A 15,216-nucleotide genomic window follows, 5' to 3' on the forward strand; every position below is an offset into this window, starting at 1 on the left:
TGAAACTCACCGAGTGGTCAGGGGTGTTCACTGGTATGCTCACACAAAAATCGCTGCAAAATACGCATTCCAACAGGTTTTATCGTAGTTTTTGCCAACTCCATTGATTTGTATTAGTTGTGCTGTGAGGTACGGTATTACTCCGCGCCGGGAACTTTGTTTCTATTCTTGCAATTGGCAATGGCGGATTAGCACCACCACCTGGGCTGGAGTGTCTATTATTCAAGCTCTCAGCGGAAGAATATACGAGTGTGAGGTGTTTGGAAAAAAAGGTCCACAAGTTAACAACGAATGCTAAAACAGCTGTTGGAAAGCATTTTTTGCAGCGATTTTTGTGTGAGCATATCAGTGAACACCCCTGACCACTCGGTGAGTTTCACGTCTTTGTAAACGAAAGTTTAATGCATTTTAGGAAGGATTGTTCCAGTGCACCATTAAACCCATTGTAAAGGTGGGAGGTGAAACACAAACACCCAAAAATTCTCGGGGCAGCCGCATACGTCCAAATTTCAGTCAAAACCGTTCTTTTTTATCATAAACAATCTGAAAACAGGGCTTTAAGTGTAAAATACCGAACTTGTCCTTTAAGTGAGTGACTTATGAGTATTTTGTGAACGTGAGCATCTATATCATCAACTATTTAGACGTGTGTGCAGCAGGCACTTTTTGATGCACATGCTTTACATTACGCAAACAACACATATTTTGAATTTGCGCCCGTCGGAAAAGAAGTCACCAGCCGCCACTGCTTTTAGGCACCTTTTTTATGATTGCACACATGCTTTTCACTGTCTGTTTCAATCTTTGACGTGACCTTTTCAGTCTATATTAAAGATATCCAGGTTACATGTGCACATAATCTTCTTTAGTTTATGTAGGATGATTTTTTTTTAAAACAGTAATGACAAAAACTGTCTAGCTGGGTTTTTACAAGCAGGGTCACATGTTGGAGTGTTTGTTATGGTTAGTTTTGATTTTGCAGGGATTACTTCCCCTTATCCCTGGAAACTATACTCCTTGGAAAGATTCACGTTTTTAAATTTCCTTTTGGTGTGTAAGTGTGTATTAGTACGTTTACGATATGCAAATGGTACATACCCCAAAGTAAACGATGACATGAGTTATCATCTCCAACGTAATCCCTTTTCTTGGACTACAACAAACGCATGGATTGTAGGCAACAGTTTACTTCCCGGGATTTGTAAAACAAGACCGACATTATCATAACTCCTGTTGCAAATGGATATTTTAAACATGGTAAGGAGCATCTCATTTTTCCAGCTGAGGTCAGAGGTATTTAGGCCAATTAGAACGTAAGGATTAGCTGGCCAATCAGGGAACAGCACTTTTCAAATCGATGAGTTTTGTACAAAAGTTTCAGGAAGAGAGTGAAATCTGGAGCTACAAAAATTTATGGTATGTGGAAAATGATGTTTTTTGAACCATAAACTACACGAACACATTGTATTATACCAAATACACAAAATAACGTTGTTTTTTAGCAATGAAATAGGTGCCCTTTAGGTTTAAAACCATTTTGAGTCATATTTTACACAGGCTTATGTCACACTAATTCGCAAAATTGACCAATTGTATACAGTTTAACAATTTTAAATGTCACATCAAAATAAAATTTCATTTTGTATTTCAGTAACATGAAAGAAATTATTATTATTATTTTTTTTTGAAAGGAATTGGTGAGTGACTTGCGAGGCACTGTAAGTGTTACGTCATAGATTATTTGAGCAGCATCTAATGGACAATGTTGTTATGTTTATCTTTCTCCTTTAAATCGTAAAAATATTAAGATGTTTAATAAACAAACTGCTCTTTATATTTTTCATAATTGTGTAAATGAAAGACTGACCCTTTTGCAGATAATGATGTAATATCCGCTGAGTGAGTCGCCACAAATCTCTCAGCCCGAGCTCAAACTTTTCTGCGCGTGGAGCGGCGATGCCAGCGCGCGCACTTTTGGAGCCTCTGCCGAGGGTCTCAGATCCCAACATACTGGATCTTAAGCTAAACTACTAAGAAATTCAATCGGAAGCAAGCATCGGAGAGACTGTGAAAGAAACGCGTAGACACTCGAGGCAGGATGCACGCGCTGTTCGTGGTGCTGAAACCGCTGTGTTTGCTCGCTCTCTTCAGCTCTTGCCCTTCCGCGGTAAGTGTTGCTGGCTTACATTCAGACTGCACTGCACATATATCAGTCCAACTCCACTTGATACGTCCTATAAACACGCGAAACTAAAGTTATATACACTGTGTATTCTTATGATGAATTACATTTGATCGATAACGTGTGCGTATTTTATAACATGTGACAAAAGCGAGATAGGCTACTGTAAAGAATGGAGAGATTTGATAAAACTAATATTGAGATCAAGAAATGTTGAATAATATTAAAAACTGGATAACCTACATCAAATTAGATTTTGAGGCAAAGTGATAGAAAATCACATTTAATTTTTTTAGCAACTTCCTTTATGATTGCAGCATTCGCTATAATGTAATCGGATGCAGAATGAGGTTCTTATACATAACATCCCATTTTGTTGTTTATACTATATATTTCATATATCTGTGTTAAACTTTGTTTGTTTGCATTTAAACAACTTTTTGTTTAATTATATTGATGGTTATATTGATTAATATGATAAGATATTTAAAGATTTGCATAAAGATACGTTTTTCTTCTGAGGCTATTATCAGTATTTTTGTTAGGCTAGTTTATATAGAAAATGATGGTACTGTAACATTTCAGCATGTTTATACCCAGATAGCATGATGAATTTCGTTTCATCTGTGACTAGAAATTTAAAGGATCCCTGCAAAAGTCTCATAAAGATGAAATCCCTCATCCAGTCCTAATAACCCAGCTGCAGGTCTTATTCGAGGAGCAGCATCCTCTGCTCATATCTCATAATGGCAGTGAATAGCAGGAAGAACCCATCCAACTTGGATATGTTACAATTTTCTGAAATTGCAGTTAGTTGTTGGTTGCCGAAGCATGGGGAAGTGTGTCAGAGCTTGTTTGAAAATCTTTTATCCATCCTGCCTCTAAATGGCAAGTCCTCAGTCTGCTTTTCATAGCTCACTGGGAGAGAGAGAGAGACATAATGTGGGTGTTTAGAAAGTACCTTTATTGTTGCAGACAATCTAGGGAAATGTTGGTGGATGAATGAGAGGCTTTCTTACGAAGGTGTTTGTACAGAGGTGTGACTTGTCAACAGATACTAGCTACTACTCTTTGGCTGACGCGTTTTACAGCAGTAGTTAAACTCAGATTAGCTTGAATTGGTTTCATTGCTTGTGAACCACTGTACCATATTTTCAAAAGCATTCAAGCGATTAACAAAAGGTGAAGTGGACTATGCAAAAGCTGCTTTATATATATTTCCCCAGTGCTTTAAACTCTTTATTTTGAACAAAGTCGAACAAGTCAGTATTTTATAAGGTCAGGGACTGAGGTTTTTAATATCCTTTTAGCCTGAATGTTTCATTGGAAATATAACGGATGACAGCCATGCTTAAAGAATAAAAGGATTTGAGGCAGAGCATTCATTTAAACAACAATATTGCTCATGTTAAGGGGAAAATTCAGCAAAACTTAGCTTTTTTATTTTCTCTGCTCTCACATGAAAGATGTAATGGGTTATACATTGGAGTAAAAAATCTTTCTTATGGCTATGGATATACTGGCAAAACATTTCTGCAATGTTAGGCAATTTTTATTGCAGACTGTGTTGCTTACAGCATGCTTAGGGCTTGAAAATCTGATTATGTCACGTTATGGGTGCCATTAAAATTCATCGCCTATGCAATGAATATGTAATATTTCTTTTGTTTGTAAACAAAAGCGTGCGTGATACCTCATGCATGCATGTGCTCTGTGTGTGTTTATGTACAGACCATCAGGCCAAAAGAAGGCTGGCAGGTCTACAGTTCAGCACAGGATGCTGACGGTCGTTGCATCTGTACGGTGGTGGCACCAGAACAGAATTTGTGCTCCAGAGATGCCAAGAGCCGACAGCTCCGCCAGTTACTGGAGAAGGTCTGTGTGCACTACGCTCACACACATTCACAATGTGTCTAAAGTCGCATTTCATTGTGATTTCGTTTCGATAACAAAAGCTCTTATTGCGTTGATAGCGTGTTGAAAGCATTAGCTTAGACAGCTCATCATTGTCATGTGTTAAGAATGCCACAGGCTTTCTATAGTCGATTGCTGAGAAGCATAAAGATGATGATCATTCATAAAGCCCCGAAGGTAACTGGGTTATCTGATGCATATGAAGATAAAAGACCTGTGAGCTATCATAGTTTAGTCCATTTTCAGCCGTGTCAGCTGTGGTATGTCTATGAGATCTATCAGGTTTTGCCGTGGTTGTCTTCGCTGGAATTATGGAAATGTAGAAATCCTCTGAGACACTGTGCCACGGCTGATTTACACCAGTTGGAAATACAATTTAAATAAATCACAGTTCCCCATTGCAGTTCAAGGAGTGATTAATTGAACCTAACTTCATTTTGGCCCATTTTCCTCTCTTAAGATTCAGAACATGTCGCAATCAATAGAAGTTCTGAACCTGAGGACCCAAAGGGACTTCCAGTATGTCATGAAAATGGAGAGTCAGATGAAAGGTCTCCGATCAAAGTTCAGACAAATCGAGTCAAACCGAAGAACATTATTGACTAAGAACTTTCAGGTAAGCTAAAATCATGCCTCGGAGAAAATCAATGCTCTCTAATGTGCACAGAATGGCTTAAAACGCCACATTCTAGCCCATTACTCTGCAAAAATCAAATGCGGCTTGAAAGCTTTCTATCTTTGTACTCCACAATTATCACATCAACATTCAACATCCTTGGAAATTTCGCAAAGCTTTGAAGGTCAATATTCTTTTCATCCCAAATCCAAAAATCTCTTCTGTCTTCTTTTGTCTGTGCCAGTTTATAAAGATAGGCCACATTTCCCATTATGAAACTTTTATTTAAACGTTGCTCTATTTATCCAGGAGCTGAAGGGTCGAATGAACGAACTTCAACCTCTGATTCCGGTACTGGACCAGTATAAGACAGACGCCGCTCTCATTTCTCAGTTCAAAGAGGAGATCAGGAACCTGTCTCTGGTGTTGACAGCTATCCAGGAGGAGATAGGAGCGTATGATTATGAGGAACTCCAGCAGAGGGTTCTTAGCTTAGAGGGAAGACTGAGGAACTGTATGAACAGACTTAGTAAGTTTTAAGGTTTAAAACAATGTTAAACCCAATTAAATTTCATAATTCGGTACTTTGTTTTTATAAAGTGTTTCGGGGGTGAAATGATAAATGGATTTATAATATTTTGTTAAATTTACTTTTGGCTTTATTGATATTTATTACTTTGTGTTTTGTTAGCCTGTGGTAAACTGATGAAAATCACAGGGCCCATCACTGTTAAGACATCAGGAACAAGGTTTGGAGCGTGGATGACAGACCCTCAGGCCTCACCCAAAAACAACAGGGTAAGCTATGGGTATGCATGCATGCGATATGTTTCTTGCAAAATATTCAGGTAAAGACAACAGTGGGAGCTGGTGCGGCAATTTCCATTTCCATGGTAACAGTGACTTCTCTAATTGCACTAAAACTTGAAAATCTTCTCCAAGCAAAGGCAATAAAGAAAGCTGGACTTTTTTTAGTAGGAAGAGTAAATGTATTATTGTGTGTTTACCAAATAAGATTAGTTTTCAACATGCCTGAACACTTTTACATTAACAAAGGGTTTGAAAGTTCCAGCATCCACAGCACCGTGTAAAATTATGTGGTTATTAAAAAGGATTGCTGTTTTAGTAATTGCTGACTTTTTTGTTGTTTTTGTTGTCACTGTTAGTTATATCGTAAAAGCACATTTAAGACAAACAGTTATTTGAATAAGGTTTTGGTCTCTCATAAATGTAAAAATAAAAACAACACTTTATATTTTAATCAACTGTTTATATTTGTTTGGTAAACTCAGATCTATGTGTAATAAGTTGCCTACTTTTTTAAGTTGGTTCTCTCTTTTATTGTAGTAAAGTAAAAAGAAGTGGGATATTACTTAGGTGAACTACTTAGAACAAAAGTTAAACTGCATTAAAAAAATGCATTAAACTTTCGTTTACAAAGACATGAAACTCACCGAGTGTTCAGGGGTGTTCACTGGTATGCTCACACAAAAATTGCTGCAAAAGACGCATTCCAACAGGTTTTATCGTAGTTTTTGCCAACTCCATTGACTTGTATTAGATGTGCTGTGAGGTACGGTATTACTCCGCGCCGGGAACGTTGTTTGTATTTTTGCAATATGCAAAGGTGGATTATCGCCACCAACTGCTTTCAACGGAATAATGTACGGGTGTGAGGCGTTTGGAAAAATAGGTCCACAAGTTTACAATGATTGGTAAAACACCTGTTGGAAGGCATCTTATGCAGCGATTTTTGTGTGAGCATATCAGTGAACACCCCTGACCACTCGTTGAGTTTCACGTCTTTATAAACGAAAGTTTCATGCATTTTAGGAAGGATTGTTCCAGTGCACCTATACACCCATTATAGAGGTGGGAGGTGAAAAAACAAACACCCGAAAATTCTCGGGGCAGCCGCATACGTCGAAATTTCAGTCAAAACCGTCCTATTTCATCATAGACAATCTAAAAAACAGGGCTTTAAGTGTAAAATACCGAACTTGTCCTTTAAACAGTTTCAGTGAATATGATAAAAAATATCTTACCTACCGCAGCTTTAACTTTTTAAATTAACGTACACTGCAGACTAACTTATAACTTATATTCATGAACATGAAGGAGATTTTAATCACGTTTATGACATCTGTCATTAAGTGTCATTTGTTCAATTATGTATTTTTTAATGCAAAGATGACATTGTTTAAGATGTCTTTGTTATGACAACTTGACATAAACCAGTACAACATAACTTTTCATAAAGCTGTCATTAACATGACATAGCAGAATAATTATCAAACTTAAGAAACTTCATAGCTTTATGGGTTAACATTACATTAAACTGTCATTTAAATGTTATTAAGTGTTAATATTCTATCAAATAGTTTTATATCAGCATCATCAATATTTTTCTTGACCTCAACTACAGTGGCACATAATGAACCTATCATTAAAATATAATTAAGTGTTAATACTATGTCAAATAATTTTAAATACCTTAACAAAATGCAACAGACACATCAAAAGATTATACTTACCTTTATGTATGTGCACAATCCATAAAAATTGACAACTAACATAACTTGTTCTTTCTCACACAGAGGGTTCTGACATTTTTTGACAAAGAATAAAAAATTAATTTAATGTAATTAACTGTTTTTGCAGCGATATGGATTTAGAGCTTAAAGCTTCATAGCTTAATGCATTATTGTACTGTAATTATTGTATTATTGTTTTCATTTAATTTTAGGTGATTCGGTCTCCAAATTCATTACATTATTTTTATCAATTTTAATTAGTATTATTATTGGATGATTTTATTTCCTTAACACCTAGAGAAAACTAAAAAAAAAACATTATGGACTGAAGAATATTCATGACGCTGTTATAAAACTATTTGATAGAGTATTAACACTTAATGACATTTTAATGACAAATTATATTTGTATCACTGGTAAAAGTGGTCAGTTATGTTGTCTTAGTGATGTCAAGTTGTCATGACAAGTTATGATGTATTGGTTAATATCAAGTTGTCATAACAAAGACATCTCAAACAATATCATCTTTGCAATAAAAATGACATAATTGAACAAATGACACTTAATGACGTGCATAAAAGCTCCTTCATGTTCATGACACATGAGTTATCTCCTCAATTAAGTTAAATGCTGGCAGGCAACTTTTTAAAAAATGGCTGGCGGGGAATTAATAAAATTAGCTTGCAATATAATTATTCACAGTTTCCTTAAAATAACATACTCACAAATACTTTCAGAATAGGTACCAAAGAATCATATAATTCTCTCTCTCTCTTTCTCTCTCTCTCTCTCTCTCTCTCTCTCTCTCTCTCTCTCTCTCTCTCTCTCTCTCTCTGTGTGTATTAAAATGAGTTTACCTATGTTACAGTTTTATGACATTGTAATAATCTGATGCAGGTTTGGTACATGGACAGCTATACAAACAACAAAATTGTCCGGGAGTACAAATCGATAAGCGACTTCGTAGCTGGAATTGAGTCAAGAACCTACAATCTTCCGTTCCATTGGGCTGGCACGAACCATGTGGTTTACAATGGCTCCCTATATTACAACAAGTATCAGAGCAACATTATCGTCAGGTACAGCTTCGACAGCGGGCGGGTCATGACCCAGCGAGCGTTGGAGTTTGCCGGCTTCCACAACGTCTACCCGTACACCTGGGGTGGATTCTCTGACATTGACCTGATGGCTGACGAGCTTGGCTTATGGGCGATCTATGCCACAAATCAGAATGCAGGGAACATTGTGATCAGCCAACTAGATCCTCTGACCATCCAGGTCCTGAATTCGTGGAACACCGAATATTCCAAAAGGAACGCAGGCGAGTCCTTCATGATCTGTGGAACGTTGTACATAACCAACTCGCATCTAACAGGGGCTAAAGTATACTACTCATATTCCACCAAAACCTCCACCTATGAGTATATGGACATCCCCATCCATAACCAGTACTTTCATATGTCTATGCTGGATTACAACACCAGGGATCGGGCACTTTATGGCTGGAACAATGGCCATCAGGTACTGTTCAACGTCACGCTGTTCCACGTTATTAAAACTGATGATGAATCCTGAGTGATGATAATGGAAATTTCTGGAGAGACGTTGTTTCTTCTGACATTGTTTCTGCTATTACACTTTTCTGTCACTGTGACTCTGTAATAATGGGTTTGATATTCAGTACTTTAATTAAAAGATCATATTTGGAGAGATGATTAGATATTACTGGTAACAGTGTCTCTGGAGATTTTATTGTTTTACTTTGCTCCATTCGTAGCCTTGTGATAACCCAGTGTAAAATAACAGCAAGGACAATAATGTGCTATTTACTGTACGTACTTATTTTGTGTTTGTTGAGTGCACAACTTTCAGCTGTGACACTTGATTTACAAAGAATGTAATAAACTTAAAACTGTAAACATAGAAACGTTAAATAGATTTCTTGTCAAGCATAGTATAAGTTGATCTGTGAGACTAAATACTTGAGTACATTTCTGATTTACATTCAAACTTTCAAATCACTGAAAAAGTTTACAGAAAGTACACCACAAGTAATTGTAACATTTTGTAGTCATGGTTTGAAGTTAATACCTGTATCATATATATTCATTATAAATGTTAATAAGTCTTAATAAACAATTTTAATAATAATATTCCAAATATTATTTAAATATATCTAAAAACTCAAATACATATACAGAAATATTCAAATATCAAACAAATATATTGAGCCAGCAAAAGCAGGAAGCAGTGGTCTTTATCTAAAATGCCATCTAGCTACATGTATGTTATCTCTTTACCACATTGTAACTATGCCTTGTTCATGCTTTATTTTTTTCTGCTCCAAGAAATACTGCACTGTAAAAAATGATATCAAACCAACGTATATTTTTATGTTACTTTAACTTAACAAATTTATTTAAAGAGGACATTTTACAATGTCACTTTTTAAGATGTCAAATAAATGTGGTACTTTGGTGTCCCCAGAGCATGTATGTCAAGTTCTAGCTTAAAATATAATATAGATAATTTATTATAGCATGTTAAAATTGTCACTTTGTAGGTGTGAGCAAAAATGTGAAATTTTTGGGTGTGTCCTTTAAAATGCAAATGAGCTGATCTCTGCACTAAATGGCAGTGCTGTGGTTGTCACAACCTTCTGACATCACAAGGGGAGCAAAATTTCAATGACCTATTTTTTCACATGCTTGCAGTCAATGGTTTACCAAAACTAAATTATTGGGTCGATCTTTTTCGCATTTTCTAGGTTGATAGAAGCACTGGGGACCCAGTAATAACCATAACCCTAACATGAAAAAAGTCAGATTTTTTTGTATGTCCCTTTTAAACAATTTTGACTTGTTTTTATAAGTTATGGCAACTTATCACAAGACAAAACTTTAAAGAGTAACTAAACCCTAAACCAACTTTTTTTAGTTAATGATCTGTAAGAATGATGCTTTATTAGTGCTGTTCATTGATTTTAGTAATTTTTTTGACATTTGGATATAAAGTGTTTCAATACTACAATATATGGTGTAAAAACGTCTGATTGCTGCCCTCTTCAGGTTGAACGGTGGCTACTGCAGTTGAATTTTCCCATTGGATGTTGGGTCCAAAAAATGACTCGTGACGTAAGCAGGTTCAAGCTCACCACGCCCTTGTTACGATCTCATCACACACTTGATACGAGCTTAGTTCGTCCCCTCTATCTTCGTTGGGATCTGCCCACATTTCTTGCATTTTTCAAATATTGCCAGTGGGTGGAGTCAGGCTCTGACCAGGGGTTTAGTTACTCTTTAAATAGTAGGTTGAATTGATTTCCCTGACCAACTTGTTTTAATTTTATGCTGCATTTTATTATAGTGTGGTACAAAATAATTTCTTTTGGGATTTGAGTAAAGCATCTCTCTTGCTGCTTTTTATGTTTTTAAGATAAATATGTTCACACCTTTCTCCATAAAGGGATTACCCCCAAGCATGTGGATCAAAGACTATTCATTTAGTAACTAAAACTGTGCTCTGTACAGTGCTTAAGATTCTAGGCACATATTCACACAAAAGAACTACAGTAATTATGGAGTTTTCTCAACATTTTATTCAAAGTCAGCAATAGCCTATCAATAATTGCTAATAACAAAGTTTGTTGAAAACAATGCCATTCTTTTGTCTTGTCATTGTTAGTCTTTCAGTGGACATATTTGAAGCAGGATATTTGCACATTTACTGATAAAGAAAAGACACAAATGACACAACTAAAGTCTGATAAGGTGGCCACACCTACAAGTTGCAAGATTATTATTTTTTTAATCTTAAAAGAACAAACCGGTATTAAAGGCGGGGTGTACGTGATTTTTGAAAAACACTATGTAATAGGGTGTCGGGCCGAGTACCAAAACACACTTGTAGCCAATCAGCAGTAAGGAATGTGTCTACTAACCGACATCGTTGACTGGGTTGTGTATGTGTGGGGTGGGCCAATCAAATGAAGGTCCAGATTCTATTTGGGTAGGGACGTGTTTGTTTAGGTGATTTTAAATATCAACATTGGCTTTCAGAGATCATGCACCCTGCCTATAATAATACACCACCGTGTCTGTGATACAGTGTTAACTTTATACAATATATTCATATCCACTTTTGATGGTATCAAAAAGAAAAATGATATGAAACATTTCATCACAATGAAATTTATAATGTTCTTTTACAATCACATTCATTAAATAAACTCAAACACGTCTTTTGAAATCATTTGCTCATGCAATTCATTTCACACGTCACATTAAAGTCGTCTCTGTGACAGACATTATAATCACTATCTCATTATAGTATAAATGAATAAGGATCTCCTTGTAATTTGTGATGTGTGACCTGGCTCTGGTTAGCCTGATTTTCCGGGTGTCTCACTGCCCACTTGACTGACAGATCCTGGGCAGATGATTTGGACAGACTGTCACCCCTTATCAAAGCTAGGGCAGGTGCTGACTGAGACAGACCAAGCACAGCATATAAGGCCAGCACTTCAACAACCCTTCTCCGCAGGCTGCCAAATATTCAGACTTTGAAGACGAGAACAGAGGAACAAAGATAAATGGGGCAAAAAAAGGAAATGGACTTTGTGTGACCAAGCAGCAGTACTTTCATGCGTATCAAACTGCTTAGGTTTTCTGGTGTCAGTGAGAATGGGTTTGAATTCATCAGACATGGTGAATGATACCTGTACCATGTCACATTGGTGAAAAGTGTGCATCTATTAGCTTCTAACTTTTATTAATGATATTGACTAAAGTTGAAAATGTGATCAGTGACTGTGCACTATGATTTGTTATACTGTCTCCTGATATGGTTTAATACAATTTTTGAGTTTTCACTGCAAGTTTTATAAACCCTTTGAAAGATTTTGTGGTCTGCGGTCAACTGAATATACAGTTGCTAAAGAAGTGCAAGTCAGTATTTGCTGTCTTTTTGTAAATGTCTCCAATATCAAACATTTAAAATATTGACTAGCTGAGGAAATTTCTCAAATTAATTTTAGTATATCTGAAAGTTCTCGTTCCCTTTGACCATGGAAATGAGGGTCAGGAAAGAAATGCTGATTAAATCTTGTGTCAGATTTCAAAAGCATCTGCTTTTGATCTGTACACTCTGCAGATTTCCTGAAGGGAAAATGTCTGATGGGTGCTGATGACAGCACTGACAGGTTAGGATATCAAACTTCACATTATTTTAAAAATAGCTACACCTTTGTCTTCTTTGTATAGGACTATTATTTTTATTTGCCACTGTTAGCAGCATTTAGGCATATGTATGTGGTCAACTAAAGGGTACCACCCCAGTAAACAGCTAGGACAGGCCCGGATTGGCCGGAGGACCAGGAGAATTCACGGTGACTGTTTTTTTTGGCCACAGGGGCCGGCCATGTCACCGGGTTGAAGGTTGCTGTCCCTAGGCTGCCAGCACTCACAATATTATCCAGCCCCACTCTCGTAATTTGTGGGAGGGAGATGTCCCCACCGCTTTATGCCCAAGTTGATTATGATTGTGTCCCAAGTCCCGAACACTTATTGGAAGAATTCTTACATTAGGGTCCATTATTATGTATATAATGTATAAATGATGACGTTATAATGTATATAAATAATTTTTAATGAAAAAATCTTCAACACATTGATGTGTTTTTCATGTAATTTCACAGTGGATGTGTACATTTCTAATCTGTAATTTTACAATTTTTAACTGTATTTCAAAAAACATTGAAATCTGTCAAATTAAATTGCAAAATTGCATAAAATTACAGGTTTTTTACAGTGACAGGACTATTATTTTCATTTGCCACTGTTAGCAACATGTAGGCCTATGTACTGTAGGTGGTCAACTCGGTTGCAAAAATAATTTTGGCTGAAAAATAATTTTGGAAAAAATAATCTTTCATGTCTTCATTACTCGTGTAATTTATAAAAACTGGTCTTTCCTCTAATGTCTTAAATGTTAATATTAATCATTAGTAATAACAAGAAGCCATGACAAAAAACAATATATTTCTTTAATGTTTAAAAGCCTTGAAGGTAAAAGTTGAGATCCCCTACTGTACAGACAGTGTGTGATGTCTCCTAGCGGCCAAAGACTGCATTACATGATTGCTCAAAGCTTATAACTGAAATAGGGCCATCATCAGACTTCTCACTTTTCTTTGACATCCAGAAAAACATGATTGTCTCAAACTTTTCAATCAGTTCAGTTATCATGATGTTATGTCTATGAACTGACCTCATATCTTACATGACATAACTTCAGTATTAACAGCAGCATTAACTCTTTGCTTCCTAAAACTTGGGCGGTGTCCCCTTTAATTAGCAGCTCTCCCATACTCAGCACCTTTTGATGTACGTTTAATTCCCTGGCTAATTATTCTCTTTATTGATCACTAAAGACAACTGCCTGTTTATTTCCAATGGTCCAGTTACTTCCCATGTGATGTCCTCAGGATTCAGCAGAAGATATTTAGTGGTCTGATACTGTAACATCTTACTCCAAAAAGACAAGGACAGATATGAGGAGTTGTGGTCAGTTCAGCTAAAATGGATGAAATGAATGAAGAAACTGAGTCTTGTACAGGCTGGGAGACAGTTGCATGGCATTATTTTCTCCTGGCGGACTTGAGAAGACATAGATCCGTTAATAGAGTTGCCTATTTTGAGGTAAATGATTACATACATGCAACTCCAGGACAAAATTTAAGTAAAACATGTATTTTATGTTGATGCATGACACTGTATTTGTGGAGTTTTATCTTTGTGTGTGGTTATGCTTACTATGGCTCTTTTATACAGTTTAGTTTAAGATGTTAGCGATGCCTTTGTTTACTTGCATGATGCTAGTAGTCAGTGTGTCATTTTCTTTAATGTTAAATTACAATCTACCACCTCTGTACTTTAAGCAATTCTTTGCTGCCTAAAATTGTTTTGTTCAATCAACTCAGATTTACAAGTCCTTTTAACTTGCTATTATTTATCTTGACTAGAGAAAAGTTGTTATAACTTATAAAATATAGTTGATATCTCTCGTCAAGATAAATAATAGTAAGTTGAAATGACTCTGAGCTGATTGAACAAAACATTTTAAAGGAACAGTATGTAGGATTGTGGCCAAAACTGGTACTGCAATAACAAAACTTGTGGCCAAAACTGGTACTGCAATCACACAATTGGTGGCCAATAGACAACATGACAACATAAACATCAGTTGAGGGCTGAAACTCCACTTTTTAAATGACAATATCCTGACAGGACCACTGTTTTCAGATATATAAGTATTTGAAATGAAAATGATTTCTTAATGTCTAGTGACATATCAGGGCCATTTTATGATTAATTGATATACATTTCTTACATACTGTTCCTTTAAGGCAGCAAATATTTTTTTACAGGGCATTTATAGACTGATTCATCCAAAAAGTGTCAACACAAAAAATGTCACAAAGAAACAGTCCTATAGTGTAGTACCCCTTTAAAAAAAACCTAATACAGTATACAGTATGTACCATTTAGGCACAGATATGTATACATTTGCTCCCCATATGCACCTTTGATGTACTAATAGGCACTCTTGATACAAATATGTTCCTCTGATGAACTATTATAAACCCCTTTATGTGCAAATGTGTACTTTTTTATAGGGTACCATCCCAGTGACAGCTAGGTACCAGTTTTTGAGCCTTGTTTTTTTGTTTTGAGGATCCCAACCATGTCGCATTGTTTGGCCACGATGTATTCCTGAATCTATTTTGGCCCTGTAACAACATTCCTGTTAAAAACTTAACTTCTTACCTAAAGCCATACCCAAACCCAAACCTACCTATTCAATCAGAGGAAAATGCGTTAACAAGGACGAACCTAATCCTATGGGTGTATGTGTTTAGAAAACCAATTTTAAAAACAATATTTATGGTAGGTGATACTAGTGTTGCACTT

At 36.2% G+C, this 15,216-nt stretch overlaps 1 protein-coding gene across 1 annotated transcript; it reads left to right on the top strand.

Annotated features, from left to right (window-relative positions):
- The first annotated feature begins 1,763 nt into the window (after positions 1-1,763).
- On the top strand, positions 1,764-9,730 carry olfm3b (olfactomedin 3b). Its single transcript, XM_065275382.1, has 6 exons — positions 1,764-2,167; positions 3,914-4,057; positions 4,557-4,712; positions 5,022-5,241; positions 5,404-5,510; positions 8,144-9,730. The coding sequence occupies exons 1-6, from the start codon at positions 2,099-2,101 to the stop codon at positions 8,819-8,821; spliced, it is 1,374 nt and encodes a 457-aa protein (XP_065131454.1). The 5' UTR covers positions 1,764-2,098; the 3' UTR covers positions 8,822-9,730.
- Positions 9,731-15,216: the final 5,486 nt, after the last annotated feature.

The sequence above is a fragment of the Paramisgurnus dabryanus genome, chromosome 6 (assembly GCF_030506205.2).
Source record: "Paramisgurnus dabryanus chromosome 6, PD_genome_1.1, whole genome shotgun sequence".
Lineage (NCBI taxonomy): Eukaryota > Metazoa > Chordata > Actinopteri > Cypriniformes > Cobitidae > Paramisgurnus > Paramisgurnus dabryanus.

Bases quoted from the DNA above. Each gene is read 5' to 3' on its own strand.
- olfm3b (XM_065275382.1), top strand. From the start codon at position 2,099: ATGCACGCGCTGTTCGTGGTGCTGAAACCGCTGTGTTTGCTCGCTCTC. The intron at 4,713-5,021 runs GTAAGCTAAAAT...CTATTTATCCAG, and splicing joins TATTGACTAAGAACTTTCAG to GAGCTGAAGGGTCGAATGAA. The intron at 5,242-5,403 runs GTAAGTTTTAAG...GTGTTTTGTTAG, and splicing joins GAACTGTATGAACAGACTTA to CCTGTGGTAAACTGATGAAA.